The sequence below is a fragment of the Temnothorax nylanderi genome, unplaced genomic scaffold, assembly GCF_030848795.1.
Source record: "Temnothorax nylanderi isolate EJ_2023f unplaced genomic scaffold, tnyl_v1.0 TNYL_tig0992_pilon, whole genome shotgun sequence".
NCBI classification, from domain to species: domain Eukaryota; kingdom Metazoa; phylum Arthropoda; class Insecta; order Hymenoptera; family Formicidae; genus Temnothorax; species Temnothorax nylanderi.
This window is the reverse complement of record NW_027250054.1, coordinates 1-22377: the sequence shown is the minus strand read 5'-3', so window position 1 is coordinate 22377 and position 22377 is coordinate 1. Positions and strand designations below refer to the sequence as shown.

The window sequence follows — 22377 nt, the reverse complement described above, 5'->3', positions numbered from 1 at the left end:
TAATGCCATGAAAAAGAAGTAAAATAATAGTATTATTTCAAGTATATTTATTAGAATGAGTAATATCACATAAAAAATATATATTTTGTACACAAAATTGAATTTAAAGGAATACGTACAATATTTTAGAAATTTAGAAAGTATCTCTCAAAATTGCTGTAGTCTTAATATATAGGATGTAGAAGATATTTAAAATGTATAGAATACAGTAGAAAGTAAAATAAAATTATGAAATGTAACAGATAGCAGATCGCAATAAACAATAGTCGTCTTGTATAAAAAAAACTTTAATTAAGCGAATTGACGTCATAAACATGCTTAAGCATTTCATTTAAATTCAGTGAAGCTATACATTTGGAGACCTACAAGAAGAATGTACCGTGTATCACTTAGGTCTACGAACGTCAAATGATTAAATTAGAGAATCTGTTAGTATAATCGACTCATGTCAAGACGACCGAATAAGTTGACTTGGCGATAACTTTCGTTTGAACGGAAAATATCCAAGTTTCGTTTAGAATCAATTAAAAAATGTGTGTAAAACGAAGAAACCGCATTTATTTTGAGAAGTGCTGATTCACATTCTAATAAATTATGTCACAACTATAATCACGCCACATAACGGACTTTGACATTTGATTCTAAACTAAGGGCCGATATCACAGTCTCCGATTAACGTGATCCTCCGATTAAACTCACTCTGCATCTCTTTCTAACTGTCCCCCTAGAAAGAGACGAAGAGTGAGTTTAATCGGAGGGTCACGTTAATCGGAGACTGTGATATCGGCCCTAACTCTAGAATGGCCTCGCAATAAAAATGAGTGAAAAATAGGAAAATTAGAAAAAATAATTCGATAAACTCGTCTTACAATTAGATAGTGTAGAAGATTATGACAGGTTAAAGGTAGTTTGTAAAATATATACAAAATAAAATTTAATGGAAAGTACAAGATATAAAATATCAATTTATATGAAGTAAACCCTTAGGAAAATTTACTTAAAGTTTTTTAAAGTTACTTAAAGTATTTTAAAGTATTATAAAGTATACTAGCCGTAATAATAGTATACTAATAGTATAATAGTAGACTAATAGTATACTGACAGCCGAGCGTAAAGTTTTCTTTAAGTTATTAACCTCAATAAAAACTTTATAAGCAAGTCGCAAATATACTTTAAATTTACTTTTAACAAACGTAATACTTATAAATATACTTTAACTTTACTTTTTATAAAGGTAATACTTAAAGCTGATTTTAACTTATGCGTGTTGTTTCAACAGTATACTTAAAAAGACAAGTTCCCTTTTTCACCACACTTGCACCACGAGACATTAAGAAATATTATATCACATATCCAATTCAAAATTTTATTACTCTTTTTAAACTGAATTTGTTTCTTAAGATGATTTTTGGAAAATTATATATTTGCGCTGGTTATGACATATGTAGACTATATATAACACTTACATCAAATTAAGAAGTAGTCTACCACGTAAGGCAGTTGGCTCACGATCCAGAGGTCCCGAGTTCGAATCCCACCAAGGTAAGTGTGTTTTTCAAATACGAGAAAATATTTATAATCATAGACTGCATCTTAAGAAACAAAGGCCGTAGCCGGTTAAGAAGGGTCAATGTGCCCCCACACGGATCATGCTCATTTTTTTTGCTTTGATTGCTGTCAGTGTCACTTACAATTTAGTCAAATATTAACCCTTAATATTGAACCGTTTTGCTGTAAAAAATAAAAATAAAAATTTCGAAAATAATTCATATCTTTTGATCGGCTTAACCGATTTTGATGAAATTTTAATATGTTGTAGATATCATTGAGACACATTTGTGGAAAATTCGGGAAAGGTTTCTGATGACAGAAACATTGATAAAAAAAATAAATAAATGTTCTTGATTTTTTTTAGTCCGATATCTTTCTTGTACAATTACGAAAAAATTTTTCTAGAATCTTGGAGTAGTTTCCTATCGGACATAATTTTTTGGAAGCGATAAAATGGGTAGGCGGTACTTTTAAAAAATAAAATATTTTTATTTATTTTTTTTAAATATGATATGCTTTTGGTACGATCGCCATATATTTTATGTAGAATTTTGGGATAGTATTCTACAACAACTAATTTTTTCGAACCAATAAAATAGGTAGGCGGAAGTTAAAAAAAATAAATTATTGTTTTTTATTTTTCTAAATTATGATATGCTCTTCGTACCATTGCCATATTTTTTTGTAAACTTTTGAGACGGTATTCTATAACAAGTAATTTTTTCGAACTAACAAAATGGGTATAAGGTACTTTAAAAAACAAAATATTTTTTTTCAAAATTATCATAGTTTTTTGGTATCATAGCCATATTTTTGTTTAGAATCTTGGAATGGAATCCTACAACAAGTAATTTTCCGGAATCGATTAAATAAATAGATGCAGGTACTAAAAAAATAATAAAATAAAGTAAATTGAAATAATTATGAAAGGATAAACTATAATCGTATTAAATCAAATGTTTATTTTAATGAAGTACACATACACATACATGTACACATACGCTCAAAATAATGACGTACACATACACATTCGTTCACATAATCACTCTCATACTATTATTTACACTATTTATAGTCATATGGATGGACTAAACTTCATCACTATCATCAATATTTTTTTATATTTAAATATATTTAAAACAGACGGCATCACGCCCATTATCAATGAAGATAATGCTGAAGATTAGTCCATCCATATGAATATAACTATAAATAGTGTAAATAATAGTATGAGAGTGATTATGTGAACGAATGTGTATGTGTACTTCATTAATAAACATTTGATTTAATACGATTATAGTTTATCCTTTCATAATTATTTCATTTTACTTTATTTTATTATTTTTTTAGTACCTGCATCTATTTATTTAATTGATTCCGGAAAATTACTTGTTGTAGGATTCCATTCCAAATTCTAAACAAAAATATGGCGATGGTACCAAAAAACTATAATAATTTTGAAAAAAAATATTTTGTTTTTTAAAGTACCTTCCCTTGGGAAAATATACTTTAAATAAAATTAAAGTTCTTAAAAGTAATCTTAAAAATTTAAGAGTTTACTTAAGAAATTTTTAGGTAAATTATAGTGTGTAAAAGGTTAATCTAAAGTAATTTAAGAAATTTTAAAGTATTTTAAAACTGACTGTAAAATAATCTTAGAAAACCAAAGGTTTTAAAAACTGACTTTAAAATAGTATTCTGGTACTCTAAAGGAGTGGAAAAGTAGCTTTAAAGTAATTTTAATAAATCTTAGGTAATTATAAGAAAACATTAAACTTTAAAGTTTTTTTATAAATCTCGATCTTAACTTAAAAGTTACAAGGAAGCAAACTTTTAAGAAGATTTATTTCATGTGGTTAAATCTTCAAGGTTTAAAGTTATAAAGTTAAAGTTATAAGTATTTTAAAGTTATAAGGTTTACAGTTATAGAGGATAACTTTTAAGTTATTTTCTTTATTATTATTTCTATATTGCATCTGGAATTTTTAAAGTGCTTTAATACTTACCTTAAAATTTACTTATCCCTGAAATAATTATTAAACTGAATTTGTTTCTTAAGATAATTTTTGAAAAATTATATATTTGCGTTGGTTATGACATATGTAGACTATATATAACACTTACATTAAATTAAGAAGTAGTCTACCACGTAAGGCAGTTGGCTCACGATCCAGAGGTCCCGAGTTCGAATCCCACCAAGGTAAGTGTTTTTTCAAATACGAGAAAATATTTATAATCATAGACTGCATCTTAAGAAACAAATTTAGTTAAAAAATAGTAATAAAATTTCGAAATAAATAATTTTTTTTGTCGGGTAAATATTAGTTTTTCCTCTAGCATTTATACGAAGGAGAGGCTACGAAGTAAGTTGCCTTATAGTTATAAGATTACCTTAAACAATAGTTTTAAAGTGTCCAAATTTACCTTAAATTTTTCTTTAAAGTAAGTTTTAAGATTTTTTTTAAAGATTTCTAAGGTAAATTTTCCCAAGGGTTCTACCTATTTTATTGGTTCGAAAAAATTACTTGTTATAGAATACCGTCTCAAAAGTTTACCAAAAAAATATGGCAATGGTACGAAGAGCATATCATATTTAAAAAAAATAAATAAAAATATTTTATTTTTTAAAAGTACCGCCTACCCATTTTATCGCTTCCAAAAAATTATGTCCGATAGGAAACTACTCCAAGATTCTAGAAAAATTTTTTCGTAATTGTACAAGAAAGATATCGGGACTAAAAAAAATCAAGAACATTTATTTATTTTTTTTATCAATGTTTCTGTCATCAGAAACCTTTCCCGAATTTTCCACAAATGTGTCTCAATGATATCTACAACATATTAAAATTTCATCAAAATCGGTTAAGCCGATCAAAAGATATGAATTATTTTCGAAATTTTTATTTTTATTTTTTACAGCAAAACGGTTCAATATTAAGGGCTAATATTTGACTAAATTGTAAGTGACACTGACAGCAATCAAAGCAAAAAAAATGAGCATGATCCGTGTGGGGGCACATTGACCCTTCTTATCCGGCTACGGCCTTTAACATACTTTCAAATTGCATATCGAGAATTGACTTCGGTAACAGGTAGATGCGATTAAAAGTTTCTTGCACCCGGTAACACTCTTCATACGCGATGTTGGCGAATTTATAATCAGTCCCAGCTTACACGCACCAGATAACTTTGCAGGTTTCGCACGATATCTTCGTGGATGCGACACCCCATAAAAGAGGCGACCAAAAAAGACAAAGATCGCAAAGCGCACTCCTTCAATAACAAAAATATCAATATATTACCAATAATAATAATAATTTATTAATAAGAAATATCTGAAAGACTTTTGGTTGCTATTGAAAGAAAAAACAAAAAAAGCTCTCACTTGCTTGTTTTTTTCTTTTCATCAAAATAAATCATCAAAATATTTTTTTTTCTTTTCTCGAAGATGACACAGAGTTGCTAAAATAAAATGTCCAAAAATAATAAGAGAGAAAAAGAGATGTAAAAAATTTATTTTAAGAGCTGAGACAACAGTGTCTCCCTCGTGAATACGTTAAGATAGAGACGTGGATATGTTGTTCAACATACTTGTTAAGCAATTTTGGCCTGTTTATCAGTGAGATCGAAATGCTTTTGTAGACCCTGCCAGCATTTGTAGTAGTCGTCGTCCAGCTTATTGCAAAGCTTACTGGCCCATTCTGTCACGGCCATGCTATACGAGGTCTCGAACATAAAGGCCTGTGTATCGTCAGCGATCCGTTCTGGCACCAGCTCGCTGTTGGACGCAGCCTCGAAGAATTGTTTATCGGGACCGTGCGGAGTCATAATGGAATGTAGCGATGCACCACCGGCAGAAAAACCATCCTCCTTTGCCTCGTAGCGGCCCTTTATTAATCCCATAAATTCGCTCATGCAGTTTCCTGAGAATCCGATAGCAGAATGCCAGGCTTATTGAATATACGTTATATGTTACGAATATAAGTTATTGTAAAAGAAATTAGATAAAGAAAAAGATAGATAAACATATAGTAAATACCTAATAATATTAATTAATTATTAGGAAAAAGTTACTTTTTAGTATTTTATTTCCAATTTTATTAGATGAGAAACTAATGTATACCGTAATTTCCTAAAATTTATTTTTTTATAAAGTGTGTAAGGATTAAATTTAATAATTTTTAATATAATTTTAACAATTTCAAAAAGATTTCGTTACGCGTAGGAAAAGATACCACAGCGAATAATTCTGCTCGAATAGTAATGACATTTAAATAACATATTTATAGATAACGTGAACGTTCGATAATATACCTATAAGCCACAAGTATAACATAAATTACGTTTTAAAAAAAGATAAAAAAAGATAAAAATAGCTCATTGTCTCTTTCAAATTATCTAAACTAGTTAAATTTCAAAATAAACAGCTGAATCGTTAACTGCGTCAATAGTGCAAATTAATTCTGCGAAATATTCGCGTCTTGTTTAAAAAAATACAAGAAAAAATTATTGGAATGTATCAATACTCGCTCATACAAGTTCCAACATTCGTCGATAAAATTCTTTGTAAATAACAGCTACGATTTGACTTTATAAATGTCAAATATCATTATATCGACAAAACTTCTCGCGAAACGCATAACTCGGTGTTGGCAGATGCTGAATGATTCGTTTAGTATCAACAATGGACCGACTTAATCCGTCAACGTTAATCCTCATCGTCGATGGATACCATCGACAAGTCGACATGCGGGCGCGTATATACGTCACGAGCAATTCGCGATCGCGCAACAAGACGCAGCGGCCGGATCTGCAATGGAAATTACGTGTATTTTGCATATTATCGCTCTCCACGCGCCGCCGATTTATTCATTAACGTGGAGAATGGCCCGCGTTGAATACGCCGCTATACTGGCCGCTTATCAAATCTCGGAGAAAGCAGCGAACGGCTACTCTTACTGGTGCTCAAACATATTTCGAGATACGTATTGCTTGTAGCCTCGTACGTTGTTGTTGCGCGGTTTCACATTAGCAAAATTGTATAAATATCAATGCAATGTATATAAAAAAGATTTAATTAATTGAACTATTATATTAATTAAATTCCAGTGTTCTAGAAATATTGAAAATAAGAAAAATGAAATAGAACTAAATACGAAGTGAATTAACTGGATTAAAGAATTAAGTAAGAAGTATGAAATTAATAGAAGTATAAATAATAGAAAATCTATATTAGAAATCTTTACTCATAAAATTACTCATAAAATTAAGATTAAAGAGAAGTTATCTTTAACCAATTTTATCATTGAATTTTATTTCATGAAATACTTTTATAGAAAGTAATAAAAGTGTCTCACAAGAATACAATTTTTAGTCACGTTTTCGTAGCCGTTTTCCATCGATTTCAGAATAATTACGGAATAAGTATATATAATTTCCTTCATAATAAACGCATATATATGTATATGTACACACTTTCGATATTCGCCGATAACAAAAATGCCAATTATTCTCTCCGCTTATTTATCACAGCTATTAAGCGAGCCTTCGTCAATTTTAATAAGATTCCCGATAATCGGCATTAATTTTAGAATTGGAAACTATCACAGCGCGTTTATAGTCCGCTGTCACAATTACTCCGATCGATCCTATAATTTTGCACGTAACTTCTGTACCACGGAATGGTACACATTGAAGACACCGATAATGGCCGCTTCTTGTGGTTTTCAATTACTCAACTCGTAAGAATGCAACCTCGTTGATAGGCACATCGTGCCTACCCGTCTTTCTCCTTGCACGCGATGGACTTTCTCAACAAGAGAGCGCGATAACGCAGCGGAATATGACGAGGATAACCGCGACGTCGAACGAAAGTGGCCCGTCCCGTCTCGTCATAATCGATCGGCATCATATTGCGATCGGCAGTGACAGGAAATCGGTGAAACGACCTACCGGGGAAAGAGACATTGTGCGATCGGTCGCCGGGAAAAATTTCGAGTTTTCTCCGAGCCAACTCGGTTGCACAATTTTCAGGGGCGCTCTTCTGGAACGAAGACGCCGCCGAGTCGAGTACGACGGTGCACTCGCGCTCGAACTCTTGCCGCGTGTAATCGACCCCACGGGATCGGCGACAGGGAAAAGAGCCGCAGAATCCGCAATTTCTTGGTGGTATACCGTGTTTAGTAAACGCGTCACGGATCGTCGAATCGGTAGTTTAATCAAGATAGGTACCAAGCGGTTACCAAGCAAACCAAAGAACCAATCTAAAAGAGACTTGAAAGATATGTCAAGTATCTAAGACGTTTACCTTAAATACCCTTAAATACAATATCTATATAAAAATATAATATCTAATAAAGACCCTTAAATACAATATCTAATCTTTAACTATAATTTCTACAATTTTTTACATATTCCTATAATTTGGAACGATATTTATCAAAAAAATTAGCATCTTTTTCTTGCTTAATTATAAATTTAAACAAACTACTGGAAATTATGAAGCACTTATAGAAGTAATCCAGTAATCTTATTAAATATTATTGGCATACACTTTAATTTTCCTCGTTAAATCGCGTTAAGAAAAGTTTACACAGATCAGTTTCATCTGTACATCGGCGCGTATATATATAATATGAACGCAAAAGGTATGTACTTTCTAGGAATATACTTACGATGATAATAAGGGGGTCGGAAAGTGTGCTCCTGTACGGACCATCGGGGTGGAAAGATAACAAAGTCGGCCGCGGCGGTTCCAGGCTTGTTAGTGGGGCACGTCAACACGGTGAAGATGGAAGGATCCTGCGGAATTAATTGAGCTACTTAACATTCCGAGAGTGAGCATGATAAAATCCGAAACATCCGATGGATATGTGTAGAAGAATTAAAAAAAAATCTTACTTATCGCACGTATGTTTGTTACGTTAAAACACAAAAATGTAAAATGCTAAAGAAAATTAAAGAAGAAGCAGTAACGCAATTTACTATTGAAGATAATATTAAATCGTTAATAAGCTTTTCCCTTGCGTTATATATATATGTATATTGTTTATACTCACGCAGTGATCAAAGGAAACGGAATTGATGACCATGAACCTATTGAGATCGTATTTGTACGGTACGTAATTGCCGTGCCATGCGACGACGTCAAAGGGACTGTGACCTTGATTGGCCACGAACAGCTTTCCCTGGTATTTACATATGATCTCGTAATCGATCTCGCGATCATCGTACCAAGCCACCGGTGTCTGAAAGTCTCTCGGGCTCGCCAAACCGTTCGCCCCTGCGCATTTAATTCACAGCCCAGCTCATTAATCCGCTTATTAAGGAAATGTGAATGTATCGAATCTCCCTAATGGAAGAGATGTAATTGTTCGACGACAGCATAACAGCATTATGTCGTTCAACAGCTATGTTTCGAAGATAAAATACGAAAAGTTTTATTTACCATTAACGTTGAAAGAATTGGGAATGTGGATTAATTTTCTTAAGTTTCTACAAAAAAGTGTTATAAGCTACTTCCTGTTGTGCCGTTCCTTGGATCGAGAGGTCGGCACAGAGTTCGTTTGGATCCGCCGGGAGGAAGGATTCGAGAATAACTCTGCCAGATTCTTGTTTGAGCGAGGGTTTAATAAAGCCTTTATTAAAACGACACAAATGTTATCTTGATTCACTGCCCTGACTTGCGGGCGCTCACTATAGAATAATTGTTACGTTCGGTCGTGCGCGATTAGTCTTACGTTCTAGACTGCCCGCCGTTCCTTGGAAGGGCGGGCTTTTATCGCCTCGGCATCGCTGACTTAGCAGTCAGCGATTTTGACTTCGCGATCAACGTCCTAGCGGGCTGGTGAAATCCCGAATGACCATATATGGTCATTGCCGCGACGCGTGCTGGCTTCCGCGTCATCGGTCCTCGTCGCTAGGGTCGGATTACCAGGTAATCCGGCCCTCGGTGTTGCCAGGTGCCATTCTTTATCGCGAATACGTTGTGCGCTCACAACATCCCTTCCCCCGCGGAAAAAGAAAAACTGAGGCATTCGAAGTTTTTCGTTATTTATTTGTGTTTTTCTTTTTCCTGAGAGGTTACACTCTAATTTTCTTATATGCTAATATGTATGCTGTGATTTCTCCTTTTAAATTCTTAATGATTCCCTTTTTTCTTTATTGCATAAATAATTACAAGTATAATGCTTACTACTACTACTATTATGGTCGCGGAACCTACAGGATATACAATATTCTTATTCGAAAAAACGCTGGGTTGGTTATTTTCCACTTTTTTTTTAATTTCATCTAGACTTAAACTTAATTTTGTTAATTCCGACGGATCTTTGATTACTGGTTCTAACTTTATTTCTTTTTCGGAATCTAATTTGTTGTCTAAGGTTATACTTTTTTCTATGGTATTAGTTATATTTAATTCTGGTAAATACATTTGTACATGTTTCGTATAAATTCTGTTTTTTGTTTTTAAAATTATATCTGGTGTAGTTATTTTACAATTATCGCGTAATGTTATTTTTCCGGTTTTTTCAATTTTAATTTTATTTTCTGGCATTTCATTACACTGAATTGTTATTTCCGATATTTTTGGAGTGGAATATAACCATGTTTGGGGTTCGGCTAATGTTATCCAAAATGTTACGTTTGAGATGATGTGGCGTTGTCCACGGTTTTCTATGTATCTAGGCGCTTTTATATAAAGCTGCACCTCGCTTGGTGCATTCGCAGTTACAAAATATACGGGAAAATTTTGATCGCATATAAATTTAGTAGTTTCTCGCGTACATTTATTTAATTCGCTTTCCTTTAATATTATATAATTATGATTTTCTCGGTTTATTCCTACTAGCGTGTGTGAAGGTTCTAGTAGTGTGAATACATTATGGTCGTTGTGTATTGGTACGGGTGTAATTTTTATAATTTCGTATATCGAGTATGCTACTATTGGAAACGCGAGGATAGTGTATACGTTCGCATTGTCGTAGTACGCGCTTACGACTACGTATTTTTGAATAGTGTTCCAATTTTCTGTCTGGATTTTAAATGGAAAGTTTAGTCCTCTGGTTAAGTGTGAGGTTGCCTCCTTTAATTCTACGACTATATTCTCTAATGGAAGTACGCGTGTAAGTAGAATGTCATTTTGTGCGTATGTTAGATAGTCTGTAATATCGTTTATGTCTGTCGTGAGGTCAGCTAGGATAGCGGTTATCAATAGTATTTGTTCGTCTATTTCCTCTCGGTGTATGAATTGGAGTTATTTTTATCGTATTTTGCTGATTACGGCTGTTGGTTTTTATATATTTTAGCGCGTTACTTTAGTCCGAGACTGTCTTTTGTCGTGTAACGTCTGGTAATTTTTTTTTTATTATGACTCCTCTCGAACGGTTTGTACCCGTTAGGGGTGTTGCGACCCCAGAGGAGCTCCGGGCTGTTGATGAGGGGGAGGGGACCACCCCTCCTGTGCTGGTAGTGCCCGACTTGTCGGAAACTTGGAGCCGCGTTCACAATCCCTTCCTTCATCGTGTTGGTTTTCGGGAGTTTCTGTCTTATGAACCAGATCGAGTGCCAGATCAAATGACGTTGTTTTTGCTGCTCGTCGAGTTGCGTATTTATTTTTTGACTGGTCAGATGCTTGGTGCTCCCCGTCGGCATTAACGTAAGTTTTCTTATCATATTATTTTTCGATTTAACGTGGGTTTTGCTGACTATGTTTGTCCGTCTCGGTTAGCTCTCTTGCTTTTTTCTGCGCGCTGTCGCGTCAGTTGGCTGCTACCTTCGAACAGAGTCCAGTGATTTCGTTTTTCTTCGTGGGTTATTTCTTATTTTAATTAATTATGCGGTGCTTCCGTTGTGCTCAACATTTCGCACCCTCCACCTGTGACGCGTGCCAACGTGTGTATTGGGTAGATCTTGCGCCGGCTGCTGTAACGGCGGAACGCGAGTTGCCCCAATCTCCCCCCCCCCCCCCCCCGTACGCGGAAGTGGCCCGTCCTGACACCGGGGTGCTTATCCGTCCGTTGCGGGTGATCTTGCACACCGCAACAGGACAAAGGGACGTGGCCCTGATTCGTCCTCGTCGGGAGTAGTATTTCAGTAAGTTGCCATTCTTTTTATTGTATCTTGCTATTTCTACTGCTTATTATTAATGTTCTGTTTCGTGTGGGCTTTACTCTTCGATAAATGCTTTTAACCGGTTTGCATGTATGTACGCGTATCGTTTTGCGCTTTATCTTAATTGTAAAATTTACACCGCTGTGTTTTTCTATGATCACATATGCCCCTATCCATTGTGATTCTAGCTTTTTCGATCTTCCGCGTCGTACAGTTTCGTCGTGTAGCAATACCTTATTTCCTACTTTAAATGTTTCTTTATTACATTTTTTATTAAATTGTTGTTTTGCTTTTTCTTTTTCTTCTTTGGTATGCTCTCTCGCGACTTGATTCGTGGCGCGGATTCGCTCTCGTAGTTCTTTCGCGTAATCTTCGTATGAATACGTTAATTTCGGGGGCCTCGTTAGGGCTGTCGGTAGGTTCGCTCGGTGTCCGTAGACGAGTTCGAACGGTGTCAGTCCTGTCGTCGTATGAGGCGTCGTATTGTGACATAAGTGAACATTGCGTAGGGAATCCACTCATCCCAATCGGTTTGGTCCTCGTTTATGTAATGCCTCAGATATTCGGCTAGAGTACGATGCGATCTTTCCAGCGCTCCGTTACTCTCGGGATGATATGCGGTTGTCTGTATCTTTTCGATTTTCAGCAACTTGCACATGTTCTTGAATATCTCACTCGTAAAGTTTGTTCCTTGGTCCGTGAGAATTTTCTCCGGAATTCCGTGTTCTAATACTACTTTCGTTACGAAAGCTTTTGCCACTGTATTCGCCTCCTGATTTTCTACCGGTACTGCCTTGCTGAATTTCGTAAGATTATCTTGAAACGTAAGGAGATATTTATTTCCGTTATTCGTGACTGTTAACGGGCCTATACTATGTCGAGCGCGCATTTTTCGAATGGTCGCTCGGGCGTATCTGTGATAACCATTGGCATTTTCGTTTTCCTACTTAGTTTATTTTTTTGACAGTACTCGCATTTGTTTATGTAGTCTTCTACATCCACCGTAATTCCGCGCCAGCTGTGCTGCAATCGGATACGGTTTAGTGTTCGCGTGACTCCTTGGTGCCCTCCCGTAGGCGAGTCATGATATTCGTAGAGTATTTGCCGCTTTTCCTCCTCCGAGTACTCTCTCGGGGAGTCCTCGTCCTGTTTCGCTACATTTATCGCTGATGTTTCCGCTATCGGATTTCGGCTTAGTGCGTCGGCATTCACATTGTTCTTTCCTGCTTTGTGTACGATCTCGTAATCGTATTCCTCCAACTTGAGCCTCCATCTTATCAGTCTGGAGCCGGGATCATTTACATTGAATAGCCAGATCAATGGCTTGTGATCGGTTACGATTTTGAATCTAACGCCATATAAATAGGGGCGGAAGTGTTTCACCGCCCACACGATGGCTAAAAGCTCTTTTTCTGTGGTATTATAATTTTGCTCCGCCTTGCATAATACTCGGCTGGCGTACGCTATCGGTCGGTCTTGGCCTACTGTCCCTTGTGAGAGCACGGCTCCGATGGCGTAATCCGACGCGTCGGTAGTCACCACGAACTCTTTGCTGAAGTCCGGGTAATTCAATACCGGTGCTGTCGTTAATTTCTCTTTCAATATATCGAATGCGTTCTGCTGTTCGATTGACCAATGAAACTTTTCTCCTTTCTTCGTGAGCTTTGTTAGAGGCTTGGCTATTTTTGAAAAATTTTCAATAAATTTCCTGTAGTATCCGGCCAGACCGATGAAAGATTGTATATCTTTCACTTTTCTCGGGGTCGGGAACTGTCTTACTGCTTGTAACTTAGATGGGTCTGGCGATATTCCGTCTTCGGATATCACATGCCCTAGATAAATGACCTCTTTTCGCAGGAATGCACACTTGTTCGGTTGTAGCTTGAGATTGTATTTTCGGAGTCTGAGCAGTACCGCGATTAATCGCTTGATATGCTCCGTCAGCGATGCTCCGTATATGACGATTAACAAAATTATATCACAAAATTGTTTTACCTAACTCAACCTAAGTGATATGTTATTTCAAAAAAATATATGAAATCTTTAAATTACGCCAACTACAAAGAGAATATATATATTGCTTTGAAAAATAATTGTAGTGCAACTACTCTTAAAAAATAAAACAAAATTGTGTTACCTAACTCAACCCAAGTGGTATGTATCTTTGTATTCCTGAGGATCTTTCTATCAACCCAAGTGGTAGTGTGTGTGTAGTTTTAATTCTCATTGATAAAATTATAATATTACAAAGAATCATTTAATCATTTTAATCACAAAGAATTAAAGAGGTAACATTATAAAATAAAAATATTTAATTAAAATAAAATAAATAAATTTTTCTTGTAAAAAACTTGGCGCTGCTTTTTTAAGATTAATCTAGACAAACTTGCATAGGTGCATAAGCATATGCATAAAGAGATGGATTGGTCTATTTCCTTTTGCACATATGTCTTTATGCATATGCTTATGCACCTATGCAAGTTTGTCTAGATTAATCTTAAAAAAGCAGCGCCAAGTTTTTTACAAGAAAAATTTATTTATTTTATTTTAATTAAATATTTTTATTTTATAATGTTACCTCTTTAATTCTTTGTGATTAAAATGATTAAATGATTCTTTGTAATATTATAATTTTATCAATGAGAATTAAAACTACACACACACTACCACTTGGGTTGATAGAAAGATCCTCAGGAATACAAAGATACATACCACTTGGGTTGAGTTAGGTAACACAATTTTGTTTTATTTTTTAAGAGTAGTTGCACTACAATTATTTTTCAAAGCAATATATATATTCTCTTTGTAGTTGGCGTAATTTAAAGATTTCATATATTTTTTTGAAATAACATATCACTTAGGTTGAGTTAGGTAAAACAATTTTGTGATATAATTTTGTTAAGGTATATATCACTTGGATTGAGTTTGGTAACGCAATTTCGTGATATAATAATAATTTTGTTAAGGTATATATATATATATATATTCTCTCTTTGTAATTGGCGCAGTATTAAAAGATTTCACGTATTTTTTTTTTAAATAGATACCACTTGTTATTTAGGTTTTTTCGAGGTAGATATCACTTGGATTGAATAAAATAACAATTTTGTAATTTAATAATTTTGTGAGACAATTTTTGTGAGACAATTTTGTGAGATAATTTTTCGATTGAATTTACAAAATACATTGCGTGTACTTGGCACTTTTTTTTACCTTTTTTGAAAAAGGTAATTTTGTACTGATATCACCTATTTTGTAGTGTTAAGCAAGGATCTGCAAAACATTTTTATTTTTTATTTTTTAATTATTCACAAAATTAGCAATAACAACAAATACATAAAAATTAATAATATTTAAGTAAAAGTAAATTATACATTTCTCACAAAAATTGAAGAAACACTAAATTTATTTTTAAAAATAGGCAAAATTCGAGCAGCGGTAACTTTGTTAAAAATAAATAAAATTTAAATTTCAAGCTTAAAACCTCTACTTTCGAAAGGTTACTATTCGTTCAATTTTTATTATGTCTAGACATAATTTTAATTCAGCGGATTTTTATTATGTCATGACATAATTTTAATTCTGCCGCTAGGGAATTTTTAAGTCGATTCTTATGAATCAAGCTTGAATTTGATGTCTAGGTGTCCCAGGTTGCCGATAACGAGGTCCACATAGTGCGCTCCATAGTTTTTGGTGTCCAGGTGTATTAATACCTTGAATTCGATGTCCACGTGTTCCAGGTTGCCGATGACGGGTTCCAGATAGTGCGCTCCATAGTTTTCGGTGTCCAGGTGTAATAATACGTTGAATTCGATGTCTAGGTGTCCCACGTTGCCGATGACGAGGTCCACATAGTGCGCTCTGTAGTTTTCGGTGTCTACGTGTATTAATACCTCGAATTCGATATCTACGTGTCCTACTTTCAGATTTAAAGTTATTAATACACCTAGACACCAAAAACTACAAAACGCACTATGTGAACCTCGTCATCGGCAACCTGGGACACGTAGACATCAATTTCAAGGTATTAACCCTTAGTCTGTAAACCTGGGTCGTTTTCTTCCGGGCGAAAATCAAATGTAGTTGTAACTTTTGAAAACGGGTAAAGAGGGCGCCACTGCGCATCCGTAAAAAAAGTTATGCTCCCCGAGAACCCGCCTACCGAGTTTCAAGGCGCCAGTCCCCCTCCGGCCGTCACAGGAGACACGTAATTCTTGAAAAAACGAGGTTTGCGGCGAACACTTAAGCACTTTATTTCAAAATAATTGCATGCAATATTTTTTTTATGAAAGATACGCTTTTCCCCTTTAATTTCCTTTTTTATTCATTTCGATATCTTTATTTGTCTTAAAGTTATGATTTTTTGAGTAAAACATGATTTTACCAGTTGTAGTTGTAGTTGCTCCACTTTTAAATAAAAATTATGTGAAAAAATTAAATTGCTAATAATTTTATGATTGATACTTCAAATTGAAGGTTTGAATTACCTCCATGAATTTTTTCAGATTTTTTGTAACACTTTAACACTTAAAAAAAACGTCAGGACGAAAACGACCCAGGTTTACAGACTAAAGGTGCCAAAAAAACGTTTACAGACTAAGGGTTAATACACGTAGACACCAAAAACTACGGAGCGCACTATGTGGACCTCGTCATCGGAAACCTGGAACACCTAGACATCGAATTCAACGTACGATTACACCTGGACACCAAAAACTATGAAGCGCACTATCTGGATCCCGCAATCGGCAACCTGGGACACGTGGACATCAAATTCAAAGTATTAATACACGTAAACACTGAATACTACGGAGCGCACTATGTGAACCTCGTCATCGGCAACCTGGGACACGTAGACATCGAATTCGAGGTATTATTACACCTAGACACCGAAAACTACGGAGCGCGCTATCTGGACCTCGTCATCAGCAACCTGGGACACCTAGACATCAATTTCAAGGTATTAATACACGTAGACACCGAAAACTACGGAGCGCACTATGTGGACCTCGTCATCGGCAACCTGGGACACCTAGACATCGAATTCAAGGTATTAATACACGTAGACACCGAAAACTACGGAGCTCACTATCTAGACATCGTCATCGGCAACCTGGGACACCTAAACATCGCATTCAACGTATTATTACACCTGGACACCGAAAACTACGAAGCGCACTATGTGGACCTCGTCATCGGCAACCTGGGACACGTAGACATCGAATTCAACGTATTATTACACCTGGACAACGAAAACTATGAAGCGCACTATCTGGACCTCGTCATCGGCAACCTAGGATACCTAGACATCGAATTCAAGCTTGATTCATAAGAATCGACTTAAAAATTCCCTAGCGGCACTTTTTGCCAAGCGTAAAGAACCTTCTTTTCCGGCAGCGGTGGTAATACGATGTAAGGATACGAAATCTCTCCAGATAAACATGAAGCAATTGACTCAATATGTATTATATATATACCTAATTTACCTAAATAGAAATCCTTCCTCCTGACCTAAATAGAAATCCTTCCTCCTGACCGATAAGTCTATCGACCTAATTTAATTTACCTACTAGATCGATCGAAATACGCGCGCGATATCGAAACTGGCGATACCTGCGCCGCCAGCGTCGAAAAAGTGAAAGTGACATTTCTGATTATATATATGTCATAAGACGTCGGCGTTAGGAGGAGGAGGAGTATCTTAAATAAAATTTTCACACATTTGGACTTTTCGTCGCAATATCTCCGCTCGTAGGGCTCGTAGCGGAAAATATTATAAGAGATACCCCCCCCCCCTTTTCGACCCCAAACTATCGATCAAGCCTACTTAGAACTTGATCCGTTCACTCGTTATCGAGATCTCAACATCTCGGGTACTCGCAACCCGTCGCGTCGCGTAAAAGAGTCACGGTCGGTCTCGCTCCGCGTGTACTTGGCACGAGACACTACCGTGTCTCTTGATGTCGTCGATATATGCAAAGCACTTCAATCCTAGTAATCCGGCTAATACTGCATACATTAGTCGCTGAAATGCAGCTGGTGCATTTTTTAAACCGAAGGGCATTCGGTTGTGCTCGAAGTGTCCTTCTGGAGTAGAGAATGCCGTCTTATGTTTATGCCTTTCATCTAGCGGGATTTGATGATATCCCTAAGGCTAAGTCTAGCACGGAAAAATATTTCGCATTTCCTAGCTGATCGAGGATATCCGTGATATTCGGCATGGGGAAGGATTCTCCCATGGTGAGGTCATTCATTTTTCTGAAATCGATCACTACGCGAAATTTTATTCTGCCGGACGCGTCAGGTTTCTTAGCAACAACTATTATCGGCGCGTTCCACTGGCTCGTGCTCGGACGAATTATTCCGTCGTCCAACATTTTCTGTATTTGTTTTCTCCAGGTGAAGTCTTATGTGTTGGAAGTAAGTATTCGCATTTATTTACTATTGATAGAATATGTTAAGTAATTATACAACGTAAAATTTGAACATTTAAGAAAGATATTTTTGATATACTTTAACAAAGTAAAAAAATTAATAACAATGTATTTGGAATAATTAGTAGTAAACATAAACTTTTTTAAGGTAAAGAAGATTTATTAAATAAAGAAGGACGCTACAAATTTTCGAAAATTCGTCGCAGTGATGCATTGCAACAGTTGCAAATGAAGCAAATAGAAACGGATGGAACACCAAAACAAAAAAACCAAGGTAAAAGTGTATAATGCAAATTTGAGGTATTAAAAATATTACATATTTGTATTCTTATACGTAATATATTACAGATCACGAAGAAAACTATGCAAAAATTTGGAAAAATGAAAAATGGGCAAAATAAATTAAAGAAGTATCTCAAAAACAGAAAATATTTATGTACAAAAAATAACAGTAATGAAGATACGGATCTCTCTAATCTATCCTCACCCGAGTCCAGTACATCGTACAATACGCATAGTACGTCGGACACCGATTCAGAAGTAGAGTCGTCTAAAAATGAGGTATCTGGCACAGGAAAATATACTTCTAACAATAATCATGTCACCAGTAATTTGATCAAACTCATTACCATCATTATTATACTTTGTATTGTGTATAATAATTACACATATTTTGTAAAAATTTCATACAGATTACAAAAGAAAAGTTGCAGCAGTCAAGAAAATATATTTATCTTCTGGCAGCAAACAGAAGGATTCTGACAAAAATGAGGTACCTTGCACTCGGCAATCATCTCAATTAGCAGGCACACCAGAAGAACTTCAACAGCGTGAAGACAGAAATGAAACTCGCGGTAACCAAAATCAGTCATTAACAGCATCACCAAATAGACCAAGTAATTATGTCAATAGCAATTATATTGATTCGTAAATTGTAATAAAAAATTAAAATAATATTTCTGTACAGAGAGGACAGAGAATGTTAATGGTAACACTCCAAAGCGCACAACCAGCATAAGAAGCAAACAGAAGGATCCTGACAAAAATGAGGTAGCTTGCACTCGGCAATCATCTCAATTAGCAGGCACACCAGAAGAATTTCAACAGCGTGAAGACAGAAATGAAACTCGCGGTAACCAAAATCAGTCATTAACAGCATCACCAAATAGACCAAGTAATTATGTCAATAGCAATTATTGATTCGTAAATCGTAATAAAAAACTAAAATAATATTTCTGTACAGAGAGGGCAGAGAATGTTAATGGTAACACTCCAAAGCGCACAACCAGGATGAGAAGAAGGAACACTGTATCGCCTAAAAAATAGAGGTATAATTTATATTCTAAATTAATTTTTAATTTTAAATACTAATTTATATGTTTTTATTATTAGTATTAAATGCGCGCATTAATAAGACGTAAATTTAAAATGATTTAACAAAATATAAGTAAATGTAACTTTATTGGTTTTAAAGTATAATTGTTGCAAAACATTTTCTCATATTTTCTCATTATATTATTTAACGTTGAATTTTTTTTCATTCTTGACAATTTACAACACTTGGTTCATTTTCATTTTATTGCTTTATCTGAAAACTATCTATTTAGTAATATTATTTCTTTAGCTGAACCAAGTGACTCTGATGAAGAATATGCGGATGTGTATAACAATAGACTTCAACCCGAAACAGAGAAATCATAGATAATAATGAGGGAAGAGAATTATGACATCGAAGGCGATGAGGTATAGTTATTTAAACTTTTTCATATAGGTATTAACGTCAATAAGTAGTATATATTTTACAGCATGGTACATCGAGTAATTACCCTTAAAGTATTAAAAAGAAAAAAATGATTTAATTTAAAAATAAATAATATAGAAAATATTTTTCGATATTTACTTGATTCGAAATATGTATTTAATCTGGTCTTTAAAAACTCAGTACAAAAAATTATTTTATGAATTATTGTATAAATTTTCAGATATATATTGGCTATGGACGAACGATTCAATTAGCATTCTGGGAATACATGAAACATCGCGGTCATTGGAAATTCCTGAGAGAATTATTGGAAATTCTCTGGACGAAAGAAAATTTAGTAAATCGGTGCTTCAAAAAATCAAGAATAACTACTGAGATAGAAGATAGATCTCCTAGAAAACGTTTCACGCCGACGAAATATAAACTTTTACGTCGTACGTATGCTATAATTGTTTATAATTGAAACAAGAAACTAATTATTGACCATTTAAAGACCAGATTAAATACATATTTGTAGTCAAATAAATATCAAAAAATATTATCTATATTATTTATTTTTAATTTATTTTAATTTATTTTTTCATATTAAATCATATTAAAAGAAAAAAGATGAATTAATTTATGTTAAATTAATTCATCTTTTTTCTTTTAATACTATTTGGAGTAATTACTCGATGTACCATATTGTAAAATATATACTACTTATTGACGTTATTAACACTGTTTTTCTTTTATATAGGAATATTCAAAGACTATCTCAATGAGATGTATGGAAATGCTTCCAAAAGGAAGAGAATTCTACAAAATATGAACAAGCAGATCAATTACAAAATTCGAGATCTACGCAAACTGAACTATGAAAAGGTTAAAAATATTTAATATTATGTATTCATTCCAACTTATTAATATATTTAAATGCGCGTCAGTAGTACAATTCATCATCAAAGATATATAATTATTCATATACAAATATATTCTGGTATTAAAAGTTAACAAGAGTAGGCGATATTCCGAGTAGTGTTTCGTAAGATAGAGCTTAAAAAACTGTGATATTCTGTATATAATTATATATACATACGCGCGCAAATATGTAAAATGTATTACATAAGGATTTACCTTGAATAAAAAACTAACTTTTTTAAAATTTAAGTATTCTCTAATTATTATAATTACACTTGGCAATGTTTTTATTAATTGTATAAAATAAATTTTTTTATATAAAATGGTTAATGAATCACATAAGAGATCTCATATGAGGGTCATATATATGAAGTCTCGTAAAAGATAATCATGTGAAGCTGAAATGAGATTTTGGTACGAAATGTCATGTGAGATCGCATACACGAAGCTGTGCGCGAATTAATCAAGCTCTCATATGAGATTACTGCAGGATCACATATGTGTTGTCATACGTATTGTCACGCGATTATTTTTAGCAGGGTTGTTATGTTAAATATAATAGATTTGCATATATTGGGCCGAAAAGAATTCAGCGAAACTTGGAGGGCCCAATATAATCCGTCGAAATAGACGAAGCAAAAATCGGCAAAAGGAAATACAATCGTGGCCGAATAATCGAGGGAAAGTGGATTTTGGTGGATACGAACGTGGCACAAAAAAAATTTTATTGTGCCAGTGCAAGACCGCACGGAAAAAACTCTGCTTGAGGTGATCAAGGAGTGGATTCTTATTGATTATTATAGTATTTATTGGAATTTATGCATATCTGCTTCATCAATATTTTATTCCGCTTACAAAGCTCGTCTTATAAGGAAGCTTGTATTTTATTTGATGCGTAATTATTAGTATTCATTGATTTGGGTTTCTCATAGAGGAGGCGCAATAAATCAAGTTGAATTGATGAAGCAAACTAACGCATCAAATAAAATACAAGCTTCCTTATAAGACGAGTTTTGTAAGCGGAATAAAATATTGATGTAAAGCAATATGCATAAATTCCTAATTTGCACACTTAAAAATAGTCGCCGAATAAACGACCTACACGCACAGAAAAATATATAGATAAAACCGACAATAATAGAGCTAATGCCCCTAACTATTTAATTTGTAAAATCGCGATTATATACAAGGCCGACTTCTTCCGCGACGCGATCAAACGCATACAATGTAGATTCAGCGCATCCGATGCTCATGCGGTCACGGTGAAAGATGCAGAGGAATGATCGGTGTGGTGACCACAGCTGAGATTTATAACGCGGAAAAATCTTTCTCGAAAAAAGTTTGAAATCTTTCCAGAGAAGTCTTCAAGGATACGATGTCCTTGAAGAGAGAGAGAGAGAGAGAGAGAGAGAGAGAGAGAGAGGAGAGGAGAGAGAGGGAGAGGGAGAGGGAAGGGAGAGGGAGAGGGAGAGGGAGAGGGAGAGGGAGAGGGAGAGGGAGAGGGAGGGGGGAGGGGGAGGGGGAGAGAGGGGGAGAGAGAGGGAGAGAGAGAGGAGAGAGGGAGAGAAGGAGAGAGGGAGAGAGGGGAGAGGGAGAGAGGGAAGGGGAGAGAGGGAG

At 34.8% G+C, this 22377-nt stretch overlaps 1 protein-coding gene and 2 long non-coding RNA genes across 4 annotated transcripts; 2 read left to right on the top strand and 1 right to left on the bottom strand.

The window, feature by feature from the left end:
* Positions 1–4305: 4305 nt before the first annotated feature.
* On the bottom strand, positions 4306–8942 carry LOC139786257 (homogentisate 1,2-dioxygenase-like). Of its 2 annotated transcripts, none has more exons than XM_071725421.1 (4): positions 8610–8937; positions 8226–8352; positions 5143–5474; positions 4306–4824 (listed from the first exon to the last, which is right to left on the bottom strand). In XM_071725421.1, the coding sequence occupies exons 1-3, from the start codon at positions 8640–8642 to the stop codon at positions 5146–5148; spliced, it is 489 nt and encodes a 162-aa protein (XP_071581522.1). In that variant the 5' UTR covers positions 8643–8937; the 3' UTR covers positions 4306–4824; positions 5143–5145. The 2 variants fall into 2 exon arrangements, with proteins under 2 accessions (XP_071581522.1, XP_071581523.1); XM_071725422.1 differs by lacking the exon at positions 4306–4824 and adding an exon at positions 4850–5013 and having other exon boundaries at positions 8610–8942.
* Positions 8943–18105: 9163 nt separating this feature from the next.
* On the top strand, positions 18106–18821 carry LOC139786258 (uncharacterized). The gene is made up of 3 exons (XR_011722238.1): positions 18106–18372; positions 18447–18659; positions 18791–18821. It is a non-coding gene; the product is annotated as an uncharacterized lncRNA (long non-coding RNA).
* A 975-nt stretch (positions 18822–19796) lies between these two features.
* On the top strand, positions 19797–20966 carry LOC139786256 (uncharacterized). The gene is made up of 3 exons (XR_011722237.1): positions 19797–19841; positions 20081–20294; positions 20600–20966. It is a non-coding gene; the product is annotated as an uncharacterized lncRNA (long non-coding RNA).
* The last annotated feature ends 1411 nt before the right edge of the window (positions 20967–22377 follow it).